Source organism: Wyeomyia smithii, chromosome 3 (assembly GCF_029784165.1).
Source record: "Wyeomyia smithii strain HCP4-BCI-WySm-NY-G18 chromosome 3, ASM2978416v1, whole genome shotgun sequence".
NCBI classification, from domain to species: domain Eukaryota; kingdom Metazoa; phylum Arthropoda; class Insecta; order Diptera; family Culicidae; genus Wyeomyia; species Wyeomyia smithii.
The window spans coordinates 209,513,419-209,533,617 of record NC_073696.1 but is presented as its reverse complement, the minus strand read 5'-3'; the positions used below and the strand labels follow the sequence as shown (position 1 = coordinate 209,533,617).

Genomic DNA, 20,199 nt, shown 5'->3' with positions numbered 1-20,199 from the left:
GCCGTTACGAAACAGAACACAACTGAAGCAAAATGTGGTACTGCGAAGTGGTATGTGCCATAAAATTTTACAGTCTCATCCAGGTTTAGAAGTACATCCAGCTTTAGGCGGCGGGCTGCACGGTACAAGTTTAAAACATTACGAGCAGGAAATTGGACACCGCCTTTCGCTTCCCGAGTTGCTGCCATTCGATTTTCGTTTGCGGTTTCCGAAGCATAAACTATTAATTTCAGAGCAGGTAAAGTTCGTAACGTGTTGCTCTTGTATGTGGCCTCTTCTGGATTTGTAAGTGAAACAGGGCACTTGCTGTTAAAAAGGCAAAAAAAAGTAATTAGTAATTTTGTAGAGACGTAAACCAATTGAACTCTGATGAAATTTTTGCCGGTAATTTCATGTTCAATTCAATTTTATTTTTATGAGGCATGTTCCAATTTAATCAGGTGGTAATCTGCTTAAATGTCTTCCAGCCTTTTTTCATTTAAACGGTAGCCCCTTTTACATTCGGTAGTGATTTCCTCCACGTGGGAAGGCTCAATGCGTAAACCTGCGGTGATTCTCATTTAATTTTCTCCGAATGAAGCACCATAAACAATTTCACTTCCCTCCTCTAGTTTAAAAAAATTCTTCCGAGGCACACAGACCGGTAGCACCTGAAGCGAAAAAATACATTAGCTTCCACAGAACTGGGGACACGCACATACAGCCACGTAAACACACCCTCGCACACAATTCGACAAACCGTCACCCGGTAGCAAAGCGACATAAAATGATACGTCGATAGGCCCCCGGGCAGACGACCGCAGTTTCACAAGTTACATAATTCCACCGGAATCAGTTTCAAGCTCCGCACCGAGGAAACAAACCTCCGCCGGTTTTTGGTTGCCAGAAACCCGTCGGGAGTCGGAAAGACGGGCCAAATGATAATTCCATCAAGGCTGTTGGCCTATCCAAACATCACACCCCGCCCGAAACCAGCTGCCTGATTGTCGCTATATTTCCCCAAAGTACTACGAAATTCAGCAGCGGGGAAGTTTGGGAAACAGCTTATCCTGTGACTGCATGTGTCACATCTCGGATTGCTGCGCGGTGGGTCGCCCACGAATTCGAGTTGACAAAAATGTGAAAACATTGTTGGTCGTGAAGATTCCTAGAATGACTCTATAGTAATATGGAGTGAATGGTGTCAATCTGCTAACTAAGGTCAAACAGGACCAAATTGATAGAGGAATTGTAGTTAAATTACAACACAATTGGTTTAAGACAAATTCTTTTTCGTCAAATTTTTCAGCTTAAAAACAGATTTCTCTATGATGTCATTTGTTTCAAATATCACAAATATTCTGTTACTTCAGTAGCGCAACGCGAAAAGCGCAATGCAGAACAGATTTCAACTTTGACTTACAAGCTTATTTGATGGAGTCAAATTTTTGTAACCATAGCTACTACAATGGGCTTAGTTTATGCATATGAAATAACAAGAAATTATTAGAAAAAATATCCATCAGCAATCGTAAATCCGACTTTATGTTTGCAGTATGAATGGAATTAAAATACGACGAAAAGGCAACACTGACTCGATCCTCCCAGCCTGGGCAGAGGGGACACATACATCGGATATGCCGGTAGCCTATCTGGCTTGGTAATTGAATTTTGATTGAAGTCGAAATGATTGTTTTAAATAAGTTATGATCCATTATGAAGCGTCACACACTATTCAGTATCACACCCCGGGCGCACATCAGTGGGGATGGAATAATTCAATTACCGTAGAAAATATTGCACATGTCGGTGATGTCAAATGTAGTTGATGGATTGGCGAAAAATAATCAATTGCGAACGTACAAATTCGATTTACGACACATTCGAACAAAAGAGCATGCGTATCCACCGTTGGTGATTTTTATAATAGGTATCGAGTCATTCGGCGAGCAAAAATATAATAAATTACTTCGCCGACGTTAATGTGTTCTTATTTTAAACATTCCACACATACCTACAATAAGCAATTATTTCGCATGCAATTAAGTCAATCTACGCTGACTATTGTGGTCCCAAATTATCAATCATTGCCATTTTTGAAAGCTTGTAGGAATTGACAGTTTCAATTCTGCCCAATTTAAGACCAACCTTATCGTTCCATTTGTTCGACGATATTTTTCTTGATACCGTGAATCAAATTAAAGCTGTTTTTCGATTTCTCTTCCTGATCTCCAGATAACTTTCTCCGCTGAAAGGGAGAAAATCCAAAAAGTCGTTCGATAAAGTTATAATATTTATCCCTTCTCTGTGTTTCTTTCAGCCACATCACACGCACCGCAGGATGGCTGCCACCAATCGAGAACTGGATACAAACGATCGACCTGCCATACGGCTGGGAAAAAGCGGTCGACCTGAAAGGCCAGCCATACTATATCAAGTGAGTATCGCCGTTCCGAAGAGGGGCAGGCTAATTTTTGCATGAGTCCAGCCCCCAGCATTCGGTTCGGAAATTTATGGGTTTGATGTCTGTTGCGCCCCAACTCGCCTAACCCCTCCGTCACCGTTCGTTCTCTACTTTTAGCCATCTCAACAAAACCACCACCTACGAGGAACCGGAGCGGTATCATTACAATGATTCCCCGCCGGAACCGCGATTGGTGGTGCTCCATCGGAGTCCCACGCTGGGCTTCGGCTTCGTGGCGGGAAGCGAAAAACCTGTGATTGTTCGGTTCGTGACCGAAGGCGGACCTAGTGTAAATAAGGTGAGTTGCGTTGCCGGCAATTTTTGTTGTTGGGGATAATTTCCAAGGAAGAATTGCGTGCGTAGAATTCATTCCAGACATTATTGTCTCACTTAGACGGCAGAATGGTTGCTTAAGGGAAGCATTTGTTCTGGCAAAACCATGCTTTGCCAATATTTACCGCTCGTTTGAACGATGTTCATCGATACCATCGACCGTGGGAGGAAGCTTGAATTAGACTGCATTGTAACATCATCATTGATCAATCAAAAGAGTTAGTGAAGATACAGTGTTTATGGCAAAACATGTCTTTCATCTATCTTCCTGATCTCTCTATAGACTATAGCAAATACTGATGATATGTTCCCAAAAACAGTTATAGTCTATCCAATCCATCAAAATATTACTAGTGCTTTTAAAATACGCTGATTGCTCTCCAACTACTAGGTATTGTTTGAGATTCTTTTTATGAATTTAAATCAAGAACACTAAGTTTCGGTTGCGACACTATAAAAAATAAAGTACCTAGAGGAAGATTATTGAAAATAAAAACAGCTTCAAATTTCAAATAAATTTCCAAATTTTCGCTTGTCGATTGTTTTCCTTTGGTACTCTAGTTCCAAAAGCATTGTTCGCATTAGGAAATTACCTATAATTAATCACTCCACAATTGGGCCCACCTTTTTAGGCTATAATATGGAACATAAATCAACTAATATGGGGTAATAAAATTATCAGAATAGTTGGATAGTACACACGAGCTGCTGCTCTGTTATGCATAGATGAGGGTAAATGTAATTTGCAAAACGATTATCGGAAATATTTTGATGTGCTTGGGAAAGCACACTATTTTACGTAAAACATCAGACAACGTCGCCAGCGCCAATGAAGATCGAAGAAAGAATGTTACTACAAATATTGTTGAGGCTTTTATTCGTGGAGGTGATACGCGAAATACGTTATAGAAACACATCTTTGTGTGTAAAAGTTAGCAACAAAAGCAGCTCAGTAGTGTAAAATAATAATAAAGCCATCAAAGTTGAAAATGCTCAATAAATGGAAAATCATGCGGGTAAAGGGAAGTGGCACATAAAATTGCGATTATGAAATGAGTTGATGCCAAATCGTTCGCATGAAACGTCGAGATAAAATGAATGAAGTGTGTACAGTAAAAAATTTTTTCACATGAGGAAAAACCCTTCTAATGAAAAGCCGTCGTGAAGAAACCGCGTTATTAAAAAAAATCATCTTAATTAATCTGGGAAACTGCTACATTATTCATCTCAGCCCATATATTAATCTCATAGAATATGAAAACACAATTAAATACGGGACACAACGTATATTTTCTTCTTAAACCAATCTGCTAATCCATGGAATTCTTATTAGTTCACTTCAGTTTTCTCATAAAGCATAATCCTCAAAAACTCACTTAAAAGCACTAAATTTTATATTATAGTCGGGCATCTGCACTCGAAAACTCATTTAATTCAATCACCTACCTCAGAAAACAAAATCCGCGCATTGTTCTATACGGCTACAACGGGACTCGTTCAGCAGCCAACCAAAGTTTTTTTCATCTCTAGCGGACCACTTTTTATTCTAATCACTAAACAAAATCACTCACTACACTAAGAATACTTTAATCTTTGAAATGTTCACCTCAAATTTCCTAAAACAAGCTTGAATTAGCAGAAATATATAAGATGAATTTCTACAATTCCTCAATTTCAACTGTATGTTTTTTCATCTGTTTTCACTGCGTTGAAGAAAATCAAAGTTGCCAAATCAGTTTCTGTTAATACAAAGAAATCATACTGAAAATGTTGAATTATTCCGACATAATTGACAAAAATCTACAGCACTGTAGTGATTACCTAGGTTACCAATTTTGCACGTAAACAACTGCAGCGGATATCTAGGTAACCTACTTCGACGGGATGCGGCTACGTTCATTCATGATAATGTGATTCATTCATTATTAACATTATGATGAATATGGGGGCGTCGTGTGATGAAGAATTGAGCAGTGATTTAAGTTTTGAGATGGATATGGAAGCGTTGTGAAAAATGGTTTTTTTTTACAAAATTTAGGATAAATCTAGCTAATTTTACTAAATATACAATGCTGAACGATTCCATAAGAGCACGTAAGCATATTAGTTTATTTGTACAATGATTTCGTGGAAATTTGGTGTTTAATCCGTGCATTCTTCGTGAATACCGGCTTAATGAGATGAATAATGGAGCAGTTCCCCCAAATGAAGGCCGCGTTATTTGGAAATCATCCTAAAAATGGCTACGCGTCCACCAAAATGCTGAAAATAATTCTATGAGGCTAACTACTGAACTATTGAAAAATGTAGATGTAAAAAACAAAGCCAAATACCATCCAATATTGGTATTTTTGGAAGCAGAGACTGGAAATTTACCCCAAACACTATCCTGGATTCCAAGATAGTGACTTCTAGTATGTGTGAAAAAACCTAAGTATTTGGCCAATACTACCCAATACCGATATTCCCGGAATCTGAATGATGCTCAGAGACCGGGAACCAACTTCAGGCGCTAATCGATGTTCAATATGGTCCGATTTGCGAAAAACAACCAGAAAAAGTCCAAATACCATTCAATGATGCGTACTTTCGGAATCGGGATAATGCCCAGAAACCAAAAATCGACCGCAATTTTTAAATCAATGGTTGTATCTTCCGGTTTTCGGAAATTAGCATGAAATGGCTAAATTTCACCTAATACAGGTATTTCTGGAATCATGATGAATGATGTTCTGAATCCGGAGATCAACTCCAGAAGCCATTTTGAATCTCAAGTAGGTAAATGCCAGTTTTTAATAAAAATAGCCTGAAATGATGATATCCAGAGGCTGAAAATCAATGTATTCCCGAAGATTTATTTTACTAGTGTTGCATTCCAATGGCTGACGAAAGAGAAAAAATATGCGGCCTTAATACTCAAGCTCTGTGAATTTCGGTGCCCCTATTGTATGCACGAGTGCGTCAAAAGTCCCCACGCACTTACCCCGAAAAAAAACCATGCGCTCCCTTCGATTGTCGAATCAATGGAGACGCTAAGTTAACCTTTGTACAACGTTCTAGGAAAAGAATGTAAAGGGAAATGTAGATCTAAATAGTAGAATTCTAGAGGAAAACTTTCTTCTACAAAATTGTTACATATGAAATGGCGCTTTTGTTTATGTTGTCACGTATTAGGGTGCCCAAATTTTTCAATGAAATCAGTCTTTTTGTTTCCTATAGACTCATTTGTACTGCTTAATTTTATAATAATAATAATTAAGGTGACCAAATTTTTTAATGAAGTTAGATATCTAACTTTCGTATCTTTGCAGATAGAATTGGAGATTGGTCTGCAATGTTGTAGTTCCGTTAATTTTGAGCAACTTTGAAAAAAAAAGTTTTTTTTCTCACTTTCAAAATAACCGATTTAGAGCTATTTTACTAAATCTCTGAATGTGAATGTCTGTCTGTTTGTTTCCTGTAGACTCATAAACTACTAAATCGATTGCCGTGAACATTTGTACCAGGGGTTTTCGAGTACGGGGAGTGTCACTGTCTTATGAGCGTGAGTTAGGGGGAGAGAAATTTGGCTTGACAAATTTGAAAATTCCTTCCCCAAAAATCGTGCAAATTTATACACAAAAGTATTCGAGTGTGAGACGGAGTATTGCGACGTTACGTTACGTTACTGTGTCATCTAAAACTTTGCAATAGCTCTGTGGTGTAGTCAAGAAGGGGAGGAGAGGTTGGGGTGTTTAACTGATGTACACTTGATCAGTTGATTGACTTTGATTGAGGCATTCATATTTATTTACGGCAGCACAAAAATCAAAATCACTTCTACTCACCCCCTTCCCTTGTCCACGCCTATGAGATAGATAAAATCTACTAATATAGAACCTCTACGTACCAGATGAAATGGTAAATGGTTGAGCGGGTTTAAAATTAACAAAAGTTGATATCTGTTATCCACTCCATTCCCTCTTCCCCTCTTGACTACACCACAGAGATACAGCAAAATTTTAGGTGACACAATAACGTAACTTAACGTCGCAATACTCTGTCTTACACTCGAATACTTTTGTGTATAAATTTGCATGATTATCGTGGAAAACATTTTCAAGTTTGTAAATCAAAATTTCTCTCCACCTAACACACGCTCATGACTCCCCGTACTCGGAAACCCCTGTGTACAAATGTTAACGACGATCGATTCAGTAGTTGATGAGTCTACAAGAAACAGACAGACATTCACATTTAGAAATTTATTAAAAGAGATCTAAATCGACTATTTTGAAAGATAGAAGAACACTTTTTTCTTCACAGTAGCTCAAAATTGACGGGGCTACAACATTGTAGACCAATTCTCTGTTTCACCTACAAAGATACGAATGTTAGATATCTGGTTTCATTAGAAAATTTGGTCACCCTAATTTTTGCACCTCATCATAGGTAACAACCTTGAAATAGAAATATCTCTAGAATACTAAATTTCCTCTCAACTTCGTTCCCTAGAACGCTGTACAAAGGTTAACTTGGCGTCTCCATTGACTCGACAATGAAAAGGGAGCGCATGGTTCACTTTCGAGGTAAGCGGGTGTGGAATTGGTGGGAACTTTTGACACACTTGTGCTTACACTAGCGCCAACAAAACTCACAGAGACGGTTTAGAAGCTATAATCTTTCATTTTGTCCAGTTTGAGCATTCGGACCATGTTTTCAATCTTTTTCTTGCGATTTAGTAAAATAGCTCTAAATCGGCTGTTTTGAAAGATATAAAAAAACATATTTCTACAAAGTTGCTCAAAATAACGCCACCCTAATTTTGACAACATAAAACTACGCGCCTTTCCATATGTAGCAACAATGTTGAAACAAGTTTCTTTCTAGAATACTGTTATCGAGCTCTAGATCCAAATTTACCTTTAAATTCTTTCCCTAGAACGCTGTACAAAGGTAAACTTGGCGTCTCCATTGATTCAACGATGAAAGGGAGCGCTAGCACGTCTGCTCGGTAAGTGGGTGTGGAGATGGTAAGGACTTTTGACGCAATTGTGCATACACTAGGGGCATCAAAATTCACAGAGATGGTTTAACAGCTAGAATCTTTCAATTTTTCTAGTTTAAGCATTGAGGTCCTAGTGTTATTCAAGGTTACCAATTGTTAAAAAAAAGCAGGTTGAAGGAAAATTATTATTGAAATTGCCGCTTCAGACCATCAATTTGATTAACACCAATCTAGTACTTCCCCTTACAATTCACGAGAAATACAATAGCGGGCTTTCCTTATTCTACCTTAACTTGCGGTCGTGTCTCATACATAACCCCTCCAATTTTCGTGTGTTTCAGTAAGTATGCCATTGTATATTCAATTCTAGAGGCAGAAAAAATAAATTTGAGCTGGCATTTAAGCATAAAATGTCACAAATCCAGGATAGGGGCCGTCCACATTCCACGTGGACACAAAAATCGTCTCTTTAGACTACCCCTCTCCCCTCGTGGACAAGCGTGGACATTTACCAAACCGCCCCTCCACGTGGACATTTTTTACAACGAAAAGTCGAAAAATGATTGTTTCGGAGGTTTTTTTAGTGAATAAACAAGAAAAATGTCCGCAAAAAAAGAACAAAAATAATTCTAAAATCAGCCCAAAACCACCCAGACCAGTAAAAATCCCATCCAAGCTCAGTCAAAGATGACTGAGAAATGCACCAAATAAACAGAAAAGAGCAAAGAAAACGCCTTTATAATTCAAAAGCAACCGAAAGAAATATAATCACAAATTATGGCCCTGTTACAGAGGACGAGGCGAGCGGCGAGTTACTCGGCTGTCTCGGCGTTCTCGGAGTCGGCTGAATTTTGGACGAGTAGCTTGTCTGTAACTCAGCTGTCACCAGCCAAGTTTCACTCGCGTTCCCTAATGAAACAATAATAGGGGCCTATGCCTTGAATGATTGAAAACATTTCTAAACGCCCGAAAAAAAAACAACAGAATAGATTCAAAAATCCACTTTAAAACGATTTTGATTTCCGGAATAGATTTAACCTGCTTGAAATATCTGGAATAGATTTAACCTGCTTGAAATAAAAAAAATAAAAAAACAAATAAGTGATCAACATCCAACAGAATTTAATATGGCAGAAAGCGTCTGTAGAAGCTGAAAAGATCTGAAAGCTAAAAATCTTTTTCTATAAGGTAGAAAAGCTCAAAAAACAAATACGCCCAGTTTAACTCAAAACGCATGAAAAAGATCCACCATACAGCAGCATACTGACTGAAAACATTTTAACCAGAAAGTAGAAAATATATCATTTTACTTTCAAGACAACAGGTAACTCTTTTAAAACAAAACAGGAAAACCCAAACACGTCGGGAAAAAGCCGATAACTATTACAAAAATTGATTCAGAAATTAACGTCAAAAAACTCTGAAACGTCCCTAAACCTAAAAAGCATACAAAAGTTGAGTTAAGATGAAAACAATCCTAACTTTAAGTGACTAAAAAAAATGCTAAAAACGTATGTGAAGGTAAGAAAAAATTGAAAATGAAAGCAATTCAAAATTTTAAAACCTTTTCTAAAAAAAACTAAACGTAGTATGTAGTATTTATAAGCTAAATGGTTAAAAAAGAAGCATTCTGAAGCAGATAATGATTCCATGGAAAGTTGACTAAGAGATGAATGAGACTAAAAACGAAACTTATTTCAAATTGAGCTTAGTTGAATAGGGTGAAATGGATCAGTGGGGTGAAATTGATCACCTGAAAATTCGTGATGAAAAATACTAATCGAAAGATATTGCTCTTACAACACTAGGCAATATTAACGTGTCCTTAAACGCAACTTTTGCATGATTCACATACCTGTCAAAGTTAACCCTTGCATGCCCGGTGCAATTTTTCATATTTTCGAGCCCCAGGCCAATATATTTTTTTGGCAGATTCCCATTTTTTTTTGAAAAAATGTCGTGTCCACGTGGACATTATGATTATTATGTCCTATTCGACCGCAAAGAAACATAACATTTTATGGAAAATATATGTAATATTTTTATAAATTGACCGTAACATTTTTATTACTTTTAGAAATTTAATCCTGTTTATTATAAACCAGGCTGGTAAAATACATCTTCAACGCACATTGATTTCAAATACGACAATGCCATTAGCTGGGCGAATTGAACCACCACCGGTACCCAAACTTATCATAAATTCTCGTATTTATTTGATTGTTAATCATGCGCTACGCACAGCCTGCACTCGTCATTAACGAACAAATCAACAGAACAATTTCGTAGCATGTGTTCAATGGCTTTACCGTCTTTTTTACCTGTTCTTCTTCTTTTCTCATCTTCTACACCCCAGCTGGAACCCGGTGACCAAATATTAGCTGTAAATGGCGAGGACGTCAAGGACGCACCCCGCGACCATGTGATACAATTAGTTAGAAATTGCGAAAATACCGTCACGCTGCTGGTCTGCCAGCCACAGCTGTACAACGCCGTCGGCCGGAAGTCCACGCTGCTGTCGGCTGGCAAGAAGGCCAAGCTGAAATCACGCCCCATCCGAGTACGGTTCGCAGAGAGTGTGTGCGTCAATGGGGCTCCACTGTTTCCGGTAAGATGTTTTTTTTTAATTAAACCTTCGACGATAATTTGCTGTTGCTGCTCGGCTATTTCGTTATTCACTAGGTTAATTTTGCGATAAAAATACAATTACGAACAAGAGGGTTACGCTTTGGACACGATACGAAAATGTCTTTCCGTTTTTTTCGTGAAGTCTCACGCAATTCCGTATAAATCCAAACTGTTCACATCTTTTCCCAAACGATCCACCAATGCATTGAGTGCCACTAAACAAAATGCAAATTTGACACAACAGTATTGTTCAACGTAAATTACAAATGTAGGACCATCCCAGCTTGCGGGATGTCGAACCCTCATCCAATCGAACAAAATAGAATCGGGCACAATAAAATGCTAAATGCTTGTCGTCCTCTTTTTTTCCGCGGTTACGACGACTGATGATGATTATTACTGTCATTATTATATATCTTGACGGAGCAGATAGCAAGCAACAGGCGGCTGCCACCGAAGAATGAAGCAAATGAAATGGGCCAAAATTATTCCCCTCTGTTATCATTGCGCTGGTCTACGACAAGCAACATCATCTTGGGTTGGGGGAGGACGCCCACCTCCCACCTGTTGCCAAAGGTCGGTGCTTATCGGTGCTGTTTGATCGTTTTAGTCTTGTCATGAAAATAAAATATCTTTTTTCATTACTGTGAACTTGGGAACCGACAGCATCGGAAACTCTTCCAGCATGAACTAAAACAAATGTTAAGTTTAATGACATGTTTTGGTTTAGAGTTCGATAATGTTATTTTTATTATCTTTTTTTAGCGAGGGCATAAGGAATGCAATGAACGAATAATATCCCAGTATTATAATAATTTATGTAAACATCAACACATAACTTTTTCACAGATATTTAAACCATTCGGACTCAAGGTGCATTTTTTAAAACTGTGTATATGTTTTAGTGGGTGAAATATTTGAATAAGTGCAGAAAAGTTTTAAACTAAATTTGCAAAAATTGAAGTTTTTGTTAGATTTTAATTAAAACCATGTTAACTTAAATGCATTTAGAAAGTTTTAAAACTTGTCGCAAAATGCGTATTGTATTTTCGAATTTCATGGAAAAACTATTTTTTTTAATTTTTGAAGTTCTTTTTTTATGTAAGTTATTCGTTTGCAAGTGTAAATTTTTCAATATGTTTTTTGTGATGCATCATCTCCAGATTTTAGAAGTTTTTAAATGAAAGTTTGTTTTTCCAAGAATGGAATGGAAAGTTCGCTTGAAAAATGAACCGTTTACACTGTTTTTAGTTCTGTATCACCTTTATTTCGAATATCTATATAAACATTGTTATCTTACATATTCTTAAAAAGTTTTCACACAAAATTAAACATCGAACTTGTTTCATTTCATCCCTCAATCCCTCATGCTTCATATCATATTATTTCGAACCATTTGAAAATGCTTCAGCTTAATTTCGAACTATATAAAAATACTCCATGCCTTATGTCCAAAGTTACCTTTAAATAAATGCAAAAGATTGTTGCTTTTCCACCTCAATAAAAAAAAAACAATTAAGTCAAACCTCCATTTTTGAAACTACTGATGAGGAGACTCCCTTTAAAATATTCTCACATTCGTTCATCTTACACTTTTTTTTAAATGTTTTGTTATATCTCCAAGTTTTCATGCAAAAAAAAAACATAAAAAAGAAATTTAGCTCTTTTTATTTCTAATAAGTTAAATAAAAATTAGTGCTTGCTCAATTATTTTACTGATATTGTTTTTTTCTGAGTGTATTTCTTGCAATGCCATATCAATTCCCTCCAACTTGTTTTCAATGCCATATCAATTCCCTCCAACAGGTTTGAATAGAGTGTATGCTAAAATAAATACGCCCTTATAATAAATTACTCTTAAATCTGGAATTTGTTTCCTCCACAGCAAAATACTCAATTTGTTAAGTGAAATACGTGTGCAAAATTTCATGAAAACAGAGCGGTTTTTTATTGTTAAAACTCAATGTTATGGTGCAATTCCACAAAAAAGGCAGCAATTTTAATCAACCATATCTTGCTGAACCTTTGCACAGATATTCGTATGAGCTGAAAATGCCATTTGGTGCTATTGATATTTTTTTGAATCACGACTAATTTCTGGAAAAAGTTCATTTAAAAAAATAATGTTGATTAAAAATATTTTAGGAGTCAAAGTTGTTCGATAAAACTACCTGGGATGCATCACGTCCTTTAGTGGACCACCGGTCTTATTAACTCAATTTATGCGAGAATTCAAGGGATTTTCAGGAAACTTTCATCGGAGTACAGGAATTCAGCTAATCGGCATTGGAATCTTCAAAAACATTCTTATTTATATTGTGAGAATAACAGTTTTTCGTCAGGCCGGACCACTGAAGGAAGTGGTCCATTCAAAACTGTTCTACCCTACAAGCTTGCAAGTTTGACTTTAAGTAGCACTACCTTAGTTGGACCACTTCCTTCCATGGACCACTCTGGCAAAACCCTTTCAGCATCTCTTGATTTAGGGTAAAACCACCTTGGATGACCCACTTTTCAGTGAACCACCCTGACGAAAAACTTACAGTGGACCTCTTTGCTATAGTGGACCACCCTGACGAAAAACTTACAGTGGCGGTCAAGCAGATTAATTGAATTTCTCTTAACAATAAATCGGAATTTATAGGGTAAACTAGCCTATAGTGGACCCCTTTCCAAAAGTGGACCACCCGCCAGATTAACTCAATTTATCCGAAAATTCGAGGGTTTCTCAGAAAAATAGCATCGGGAAACATCTTTCGCTGTCAATCTGCATCACACATATTTATAAACTCGGATATACGTTAAAGTAAATTGAGTTAATCTAACAGGTGGTCCAATATAGGTTTATATAGTAAAGGGGTCCACTATAGGTTAATTTACCCTGCATGTTTCTCGTGATTCCGATGCAGTTCTATTGAATAAGATGTTTGGATAAGAAAATCCCTAGGGTTTTTTGCAAAAATTAGTTAATCTGACGAGTGGTTCACTATAGAAAAGGGGTCCCCTGTAGGTTAATTTACCCTTTTCTCTTGATATTAATTGGAATTAACTAACACTTCTCGTGGCAGATTAGCTAGATAAGATGTTTTTCGTTGGAAGTTTCCTAGAAATCCGTCGAAATTTTCATATAAATTGATTTAATCTGACCGGAGCTCCACTAAAGGACGTGGACTATCCGAGGTAGGTTTACCCTAAATTGCAATTCACAATTTACCCCTTTCTTATATAGGACCACCCGTTAGATTAGAGTAAATTAACCTAATTGTTGCTAGGGATATCTAGAATTACGTTGTCCAATAATAGTTCCAACAAAACACTACAAAAGAAATTAACCTATAGTGGTCCCTTTTCATATAGTGGACCACTCGTGAAATTAATTCATTTTCTTTTAACATTAAATCGTAATTTATAAATGTTCCTCGTGATTCTGATGCAGATTGGCTGGATAAGATGTTTCCGGTAAAAGTTTCCTGAAAATCCCATGAGTTTTCGCCAAACTGGATTTATCTGAGGAGTGGTCCACTATAGGTTAATGTACCCTAGCTCAATTTCTTTCAACATAAATCGGAATTAAGGGTAAATTAACCTGTAATGAGCTCTTCTTCAACAGTGAACCACTGATCAGATTAACACAATTTATGCGAAAATTCAAGGGATTTTCAAAAAATTTTCATCGGAAAACATATTCCCAGTCAAATTGCATTAGAATCACTAGAAACATTGATAAATTCCGATTGATGTTAAGAAAATTAATCTGAGTTAATCTGAAGGGTGCACACTGTTTCCAGAGCGGCAAAAACGTGATTGAAATTATTTTGACCCAAAAAACTTGAGCCATAGTGTCTTCAGTAAAGTTGTTTTATTATTTATTCTCCATGTTATAGAAGCTACAGTTTTGTGATCAATCCACTTAACAGTGAAAAGCGAATTTTACTTTTTTCATTTTGCATATAAAAATTCATCGTGTTCGACGAAGTTGTAGCACATTTAATAGGAAACAACTTTTTCAAAGACACCATACTTCTATCTGCCTATTTAAATGGACTTGTGTGGAGTTTTCTACAGATTGCCACTAAAAATCAGTTTTTTCTAATATAACTTTTAGTAATGATTTTCTACAATTTCTCAATGTTCTATAACATTGTTTGCTATAATAAAATAAACAATTTCTTCGAAGGAAGTGTTTTTTTTTTTATCTCACATATTATTTTAGTTATTGACGATTTCTACTTATATAATGCACTAATTAACACTAATTACTTTGGAATAAAAAAAAATTGATTTTGGAGCCATAGTATCTTCAGCAAAGTTTTTGTTAAGTGTTTTGTTAATTATTCTGCATTCTATGAAAGTTAGAATTTTGTGATTTATCTTCCCAAAAGAGAGAAACGAGGTTTATTTTTTTTTATTTTTGCATATAAAAATCCACTTTGCCGAGTAAAGTTTTAGCACATTTTATAAGATAAGAAATAAGATAAGAAACAACTTTGTCGAAGACACCAGATTTCTATCTGCCAATTTAAATGAACTATTGTGAAGTTTTCTTTAGAATGCCCCTAAAATCATTTTTTTATACAGTCGGACTCCATTATCCGGAGACTCGATTATCCGGAAACTCGATTATCCGGAATTCGATTATCCGGAATTTTAGAATCGATTATAAATTTTGCCTTTACCATCCCTTCTGGCATATTTGTTACCATTTAAGTCACTTCCAGCATGTTTGGGACATGTTCGAGTTGAGTGAAAATAAACAATGTCCAATTTTTTTTTGCTGCTTAAGATTTTACCCCCTTTCGCCTCAGAAGTAACTTCTGGTTACACCACTGTAAAAGTAAAAAAAGAAAAGAAATATTTATTTTATGTTCGTTAATCGCAAAATTTCAGTATTATTGTGTGATTCGATTATCCGGAAAACTCGATTATCCGGAATGAAAAAATTTTTGATGTTCCGGATAATCGAGTCCGACCTGTATAACTTTTTATAGTGATTTTCTAAAATTTTTCAATGTTCAACAATGTTTTTCAGTATTATAAAACACATGAGTTCACCAAAAGAAGCTTTTTTTAGCTCTTATAATTATTTAGTTATTGAAGATTTCTGTTAAAATAGTGCACCAATTTACATACGGGTCATTCCATACGAAGTGACCACGGAAAAGAATAAACTTGGATACGACCATCACGGATTTGGCTCAAAGCTGGGAGAATTATTCATCTAGGTTCACTATGAAAAAATCTCAATTTTGGTGTCGCTTGGAATACCCCCCGCTCTGTGGGACCCCCCTCTTTGTGACAAAGTCAGGCAATTTTTGTTCAAAATTTCGTTTTTCTTTTTCTTACAATTCATAGATGTAGGACGTCCGCAAAATGCTGATAGATGATTTTTAAAGAAAATAAACCAAGGAAGCGAAAAAAAATAATTTTTGACTGGAAGTGTTGCCAGATAGATTATTTTTGTATTTGAAAACTAAATTTACATTTTTCGGCAAATGCAGCCATTTTTACTTTAAATATGATAATTTCATCGTGTTCCTTGGAAAATTTCACGTAAGAAACAACTATCATCCCGAGGTAATATGAGCCAATCTCGAGATATAACATTTTTACGAAAATAGCTGTAAATTTCGTAATTAATTTATTTTATAGTTTATAGCCGTAAGACACCCGAAAAATAGTGATGAGTGAATTTTGAAGAAAATAAACCAAGGAATCCAGAAAAAATATTATTTTTGACCGAAAGTGTTGCCAGATAGATTATTTTTCTATTTTAAAACTAAATTTGCATTTTTCGGCAAATGTAGCTGAGTTGATTTTAAATTTGAAGGTTTCATCGTGTTTCTCGGAAAATTTTACATAAGAAACACTTATCATCCTGTGGTAATATGGGCCAATCTCGAGATATAGCATTTTTACGAAAAATTAATTACGAAATTTAAAACCATTTTTGCATTGTTTTAATAAAAATCGTCAATAACCAGAGAAATATGTGAGATAAAAATAATTTTTCTTCGCAGACATTGTTTGTTTTGTTATAGCAAACAACATTGTATAACATTGAAAAATTATAGAAAATCACTACTAAAGCTTATATTGAATAAACTGATTTTTAGTGGCAATCTAAAGAATACTCCACATAAGTCCATTTAAATAGGCAGATAGAAATATGGTGTCTTCGACAAAGTTATTTCTTATAAAATATGCTACAACTTTGCCGAAGACGATGAATTTTCATGTGCAAAAATGAAAAAAAGGAATATTCGCTTTTCACTGTGAAGTGGATTAATCACAAAACTATAACTTCTACAACATGGAGAATAATTAATGGAACAACTTTACTGAAGACTAAAATCATGTTTTTGGGTCAAAATAATTTCGATCACGTTTTTGCAACTTTGGAAACAGTGTGGGGTGGTCCACTATAGGTTGATATAGAAAAGGAATCCGCTATAGGTTACTTACCCTATAAAAACACCGTTATGCTTTTATTTTATTTTTTAAATTAACTTTTTTGTTCCTCATTTCTCATAATTACACAATCAACAATATGTAACTAATCTTTTGTGGTTTACAATATTTTTAATGAGCTTATTGAGATAATTAATTCAATTTTTTTTTTATTTTTTTTTTGTTGGAAAAAAGTCTATCCAAGTTAGTCTATTCTACAAAATTAGGTAAGTTAAAACTATTTTGGATGGACCACTTCCTTCAGTGGACCACCCTGACGAAAACCTGTTTATTCTCTTGTTATACATTGAAATTTACAAATGTTTCACGTGATTCTGATGCAAATTACCATGCTGGATGAGATGTTTCCCGATGGAAGTTTTCTGCAAATCCCTCGAGTTTCGCATAAACTTAGTTAATCTGGCGGATGGTCCACTGTAGAAAAGGGGTCCACAATAAGTTAAAATCTAGAAAATTACTCTTGAGTTTGGACAGTTTCTCTACCCAAAATAGGGTAAAACTACCTTGAATGGACCACGTCCTCCAGTAGACTGCCGGGCAGATTAACTCAGTTTATGCAAACATTCGAGGGATTTCCGGAAAAAATCCATCGCGAAACATCTAATCAAACTAATCTGCATCAGAATAACGAGAAACAATTGTAGGGTTAATTAACCTGTGGTGGACCCCATTGCTTTATTAACCATCAAAAAAAAATTTAAAAAAATTATTAGTAGGGGAATTGGGGCAAAACACAAATGTTGCTGACATTTTACGTGGATCAGACACCTACTAATCGATTTCTGAGACATTTTTCCTCAATATAAGACATAATTTAAATACCCATATGTGAAGAAAAGAATAATTTGACTATCGCTTTCAGATATTAGCGTATTACCATCAATGCTCTAAATACTCGATATTATTTTGCTTTGTGAATTATACTTATACCATGGTCAAACTGTTTTCGTAGAATCACCGTCTTGAGCTCAGTTTCTATCCGATTTTAGATCTGCTTTCTATGATTGGTAAGAAGATACAACTAATATGTGGACTAACTCTTAAAATTTTGATATTTGGCTTCAAAACAAAATGGCGTCAAAAAAACATCAAAAATGTCCGATTTCTCAAAAAATTCAAAATGGCGCCATTGTTGCCTCTCAACCATCTAGTGCCCAGTGCCGTCTTTAGACGGTCTTTAGTTGAACCTCTAAAAAACATCAGTAAGAACTTAAAAAATGTTTATAAAGCTTCTTAGTGATTTTTTCGAGGTCCGTCTAAAAACTAATTTGGTCACTAGAGGGTTAAGGTCCAAACTCGAGGAATTTATTTATGCATCAAACTACATCAAAAATCATACATAAAAGCCAATGCAAAAAATTGTGGCACTGTGTTATCCAACCCTTATGATTTTACCGCGTTTGAAAATCTCAGTTGTCATCAATTTAAAAATAAAAATGCACTCACATTTTACTATCTTTACGCGCATAGAAAACTATATCTAACAATCTCTAGACCCTTTTTTAATACTTTTTTAGCAAAACAATATCAAATCTAGATTTGAGACATTATTTTTAACATGTTTTTAGGTGCAAACGTTTCAAATTTATTGTAAAATTAATTCCTATTGATCAACGTCTATACTTGACTTTTACTGAACCATTTGCAGTCGATTCTACTTCAAACATATGTGATTTATTTTATGGTTTTACACGAAACCATCCTTTACTAACACTTCCGTGCAACGCGACTGTAGATAAATATTTGTTTGGGAGGCTGAAACTATTTTATGCTCCACAATTCCAAAACAATTGTCCGAGGTATCGCTCTGGAAATTGCAGAAAGTACCGGTACCATATTATATTGCTCGGGCAAAGTTCAGTAATTGAGCCAGCAATTTATACATAAAATGAAATACACTTCTGCCATGCGCATCTTGTGAACAAACCTGTAACGATGGATTCAAAAAATTGTATCAACCCCTTTTTAAATAAAAACAACCTTCCACTTTTACCTTGAAATAAAAGCTAATATTATTGTCACCATGGAAACTTTTAACTAAGCATCGCCAGTAATCAAAAACTCATGTGTATGTGCAAAGTTCCGACGTGCGTAAAATTCGCAAAGCACTCGTGAAACATTCGTGGAAGTACCTACATCAGGATTAATTTTCGAAACCATGAATACAATCAATTTGTGGAATTATCCGGTAATGAAAACCACTCCTCGGCTTGTGGCGTTCCGCAGCACATCCTGCTAGTTTACTATCATCGCGCAGATGAAGTTGTTCAGATGAGTTGCTTTGGTCTCAATTGTCAGGAATCGATTCACTGCGAAATTTGATGTGAGGCTGCTGCTTCTTCATGTAACATCACGTCGATGGCTAATCTCCGCCAGAGTGGGTAGATTAGGAAATGATTTTCTTCTTCCGATGATGGTGCCATTTTATGAAATTGTGATATTCCGCACTACCGGCGGCGATTGGTTTGCCGGAACGAAGTTGATTATGGTTATCATGGACTGGAACGCGATGGGAAAGATGCTGTTGACGCCTAATGGAGCGTTTGGAACAAATTTTTATGATATCAATGATGGGAATAATTTTACTACGCACATCATAACTAGGACAGAAGCATGTTGGTGAAAGTGGATGCTTTGAATGAGAGATGGCGATTACGTGATATGTACCTTAATTATGACAGTCATTCAATGTCTTGATTTTTGCACGATCAATTTTAATATTGTGAAAATATTCAATTCAAAATAAAGTTTGTTACTTTAATATTTAAATTTGTTTGTTATCCCTTTGCGTACAAAATGTTATTTTATTTATTTCGCTCCTTCGAGAAACCAGTGTTCTCCACTCCAAAACACTAATGCCTTAGCAGTAATGCAACATATGATGACATGAAAAAAAAAACAAATCTAAAGCATCCTTTATAAGCATCCTTTCGTGTTTCCACAAACCGCAGAAAGGATATCCATGCTGCGGTTAGCTGTGGCAAAGTCGGTGCTTTGTCGAATTAGGGTAAATATAAATAGCCGCTGGGAAGACCGCCATTTATTTATTTTTTTAACCACCTCGGCTCCGAATTACAAGGAAACAAAAAGCTAGCGAAACATAGTGACCGGGCTGACCGGAGGTGTGGGGAGGCAAACAACCGAGGACAACCCAAGAACAGGATCCTATTGGGGCTATTCTTTTCTCGGCTTGTCTTCCAACCATAGGCCATTTCACCGATGATTATTTTGCTTCTCTAAAGCCGGGGACTTTCCACCCCCAGCATCAGTTGCTGGGTGGCAATCTGATGATTTTTTTTCTCTGTTTCGGTTTTACGCCCTACAGTCAGACTCTGGAAGA

General features: G+C 36.0%; 1 protein-coding gene across 8 annotated transcripts in view; it reads left to right on the top strand.

Moving 5' to 3' along the window:
• LOC129731566 (uncharacterized) overlaps positions 1 to 20,199 on the top strand; it is a 465,080-nt gene that overhangs the window by 388,657 nt on the left and 56,224 nt on the right. For all 8 annotated transcript variants that reach the window (XM_055691665.1, XM_055691664.1, XM_055691666.1 and 5 more), the window contains 3 exons: positions 2,300 to 2,416; positions 2,561 to 2,741; positions 10,120 to 10,371. In XM_055691665.1, the coding sequence (XP_055547640.1) occupies positions 2,300 to 2,416; positions 2,561 to 2,741; positions 10,120 to 10,371 (550 nt within the window). The remainder of the gene's footprint in view (positions 1 to 2,299; positions 2,417 to 2,560; positions 2,742 to 10,119; positions 10,372 to 20,199) is intronic.